General features: G+C 41.3%; 1 protein-coding gene across 1 annotated transcript in view; it reads left to right on the top strand.

The window, feature by feature from the left end:
* The window catches only part of LOC106811818, a 15906-nt gene that overhangs the window by 9419 nt on the left and 5155 nt on the right, over window positions 1–1332 (top strand). Inside the window, exon 3 of the mRNA XM_014815540.1 lies at window positions 774–915. Coding sequence (XP_014671026.1) covers window positions 774–915 — 142 coding nt within the window. The remainder of the gene's footprint in view (window positions 1–773; window positions 916–1332) is intronic.

Raw genomic sequence — 1332 nt, 5'->3', positions numbered from 1 at the left:
TACTCAAATTATTATATATTATAACATTATTGTTCCCATAAATCACAGTAATGGCGCTTTACTTTATGGTAAATTGATCTGTATTTGCATCGCTAAATTTTATTATTATTGTTGAACGTGTATCTTTTAGAAAATGATACTGTAGAAAACGCGCGAAGCGTTGTCTTTTGTGTATTTTGAAGGTAAAGGGCGCATGGCGTATTACAATTCACGTTGCCCGTTCATACCAGCATATATATAATTATGATCTGCTTACTGGCTACCGTTGTATGAACCACTACACTATACTTTACTATATTATACTATATAATATGCTATTACTGCTGCTTTGCAAGAAGGTGGTCATATTATCAACGAGGCTTTACCTTCGTTTCGTTATCTACATTTCCCGGTCTGCCTACGCACCCTCTCTCCCTCTCTCTTCCCCGTCCCACTCTCCCCCCCCTCTCTCTATATATATAATAATATATGTATGTATACATAATATGCAGTCGCATGCACATAATATATGGTCGAGTAGTTACCCAAGTATGCGGACACAGATACACCTATCTACAGATGGTTAAACGGAACGATAGACAGAGAGTCAGAGGATATATAGATGGATTAGGAACGGGATAAGAGAATGTGCATAGGGCGGACAGACGGGCGGGTGGCCGGAAAGATGGATGGTCTAATTAACGGACGATCAGACGGACGGAGGGATGGATAGATGGATGGATGGATGGATGTAGGGTCCCATAGCCTAAACAATTTACCATTGTGTGCTGTAGATGGAGCTGTGCCCAGGATTTGGTGTGTACAACCCAGGTAGCCAGCGGTGCGAGGATGAAGAGGCGGCAGTCAACGACGTCTGCGGTCATATACCGCCTTCTCAGCTAACCGCCGCCCTTGACGACGTCAATGTGGATGCTGGTACGCTAGACACGGCCGCCTCGCCACTGTATTTACGTTTCGAATGTTTATTATTGCAATTATTATTATTATTAATAATAATAATAATAATAACATTATTATTATTATTATTACTTTTATTATTATTACTGCTATATACATTGGTGTCAGGACCTTTGTACCAGTTATGCAATGTTTTGCAGAACATATTCAATTACGTCTATACGTCAGGTACTATTCTGTGTACAGACTAATGTATTTAATTAAAGCAATAGTAATATTTCCAAAAAAATATGAAATGTTACCACACAGCTATCGTAATAAATATTCGTTCGCATCGGTTTGCTTGCGAAGCTGTGATAATGATGCGCGCGCGTGCGTGCGTGCGTGCGTGCGCGTGCGCGCGTGCGCGTGTGCGTGTGCGTGTGCGTGTGCGTG

The sequence above is a fragment of the Priapulus caudatus genome, unplaced genomic scaffold (genome assembly GCF_000485595.1).
Source record: "Priapulus caudatus unplaced genomic scaffold, Priapulus_caudatus-5.0.1 Scaffold579, whole genome shotgun sequence".
Taxonomy (NCBI): Eukaryota; Metazoa; Priapulida; class Priapulimorpha; order Priapulimorphida; family Priapulidae; genus Priapulus; species Priapulus caudatus.
Note: the sequence above shows the minus strand (reverse complement) of the source record. Positions and strands in the feature narration are given on the sequence as shown.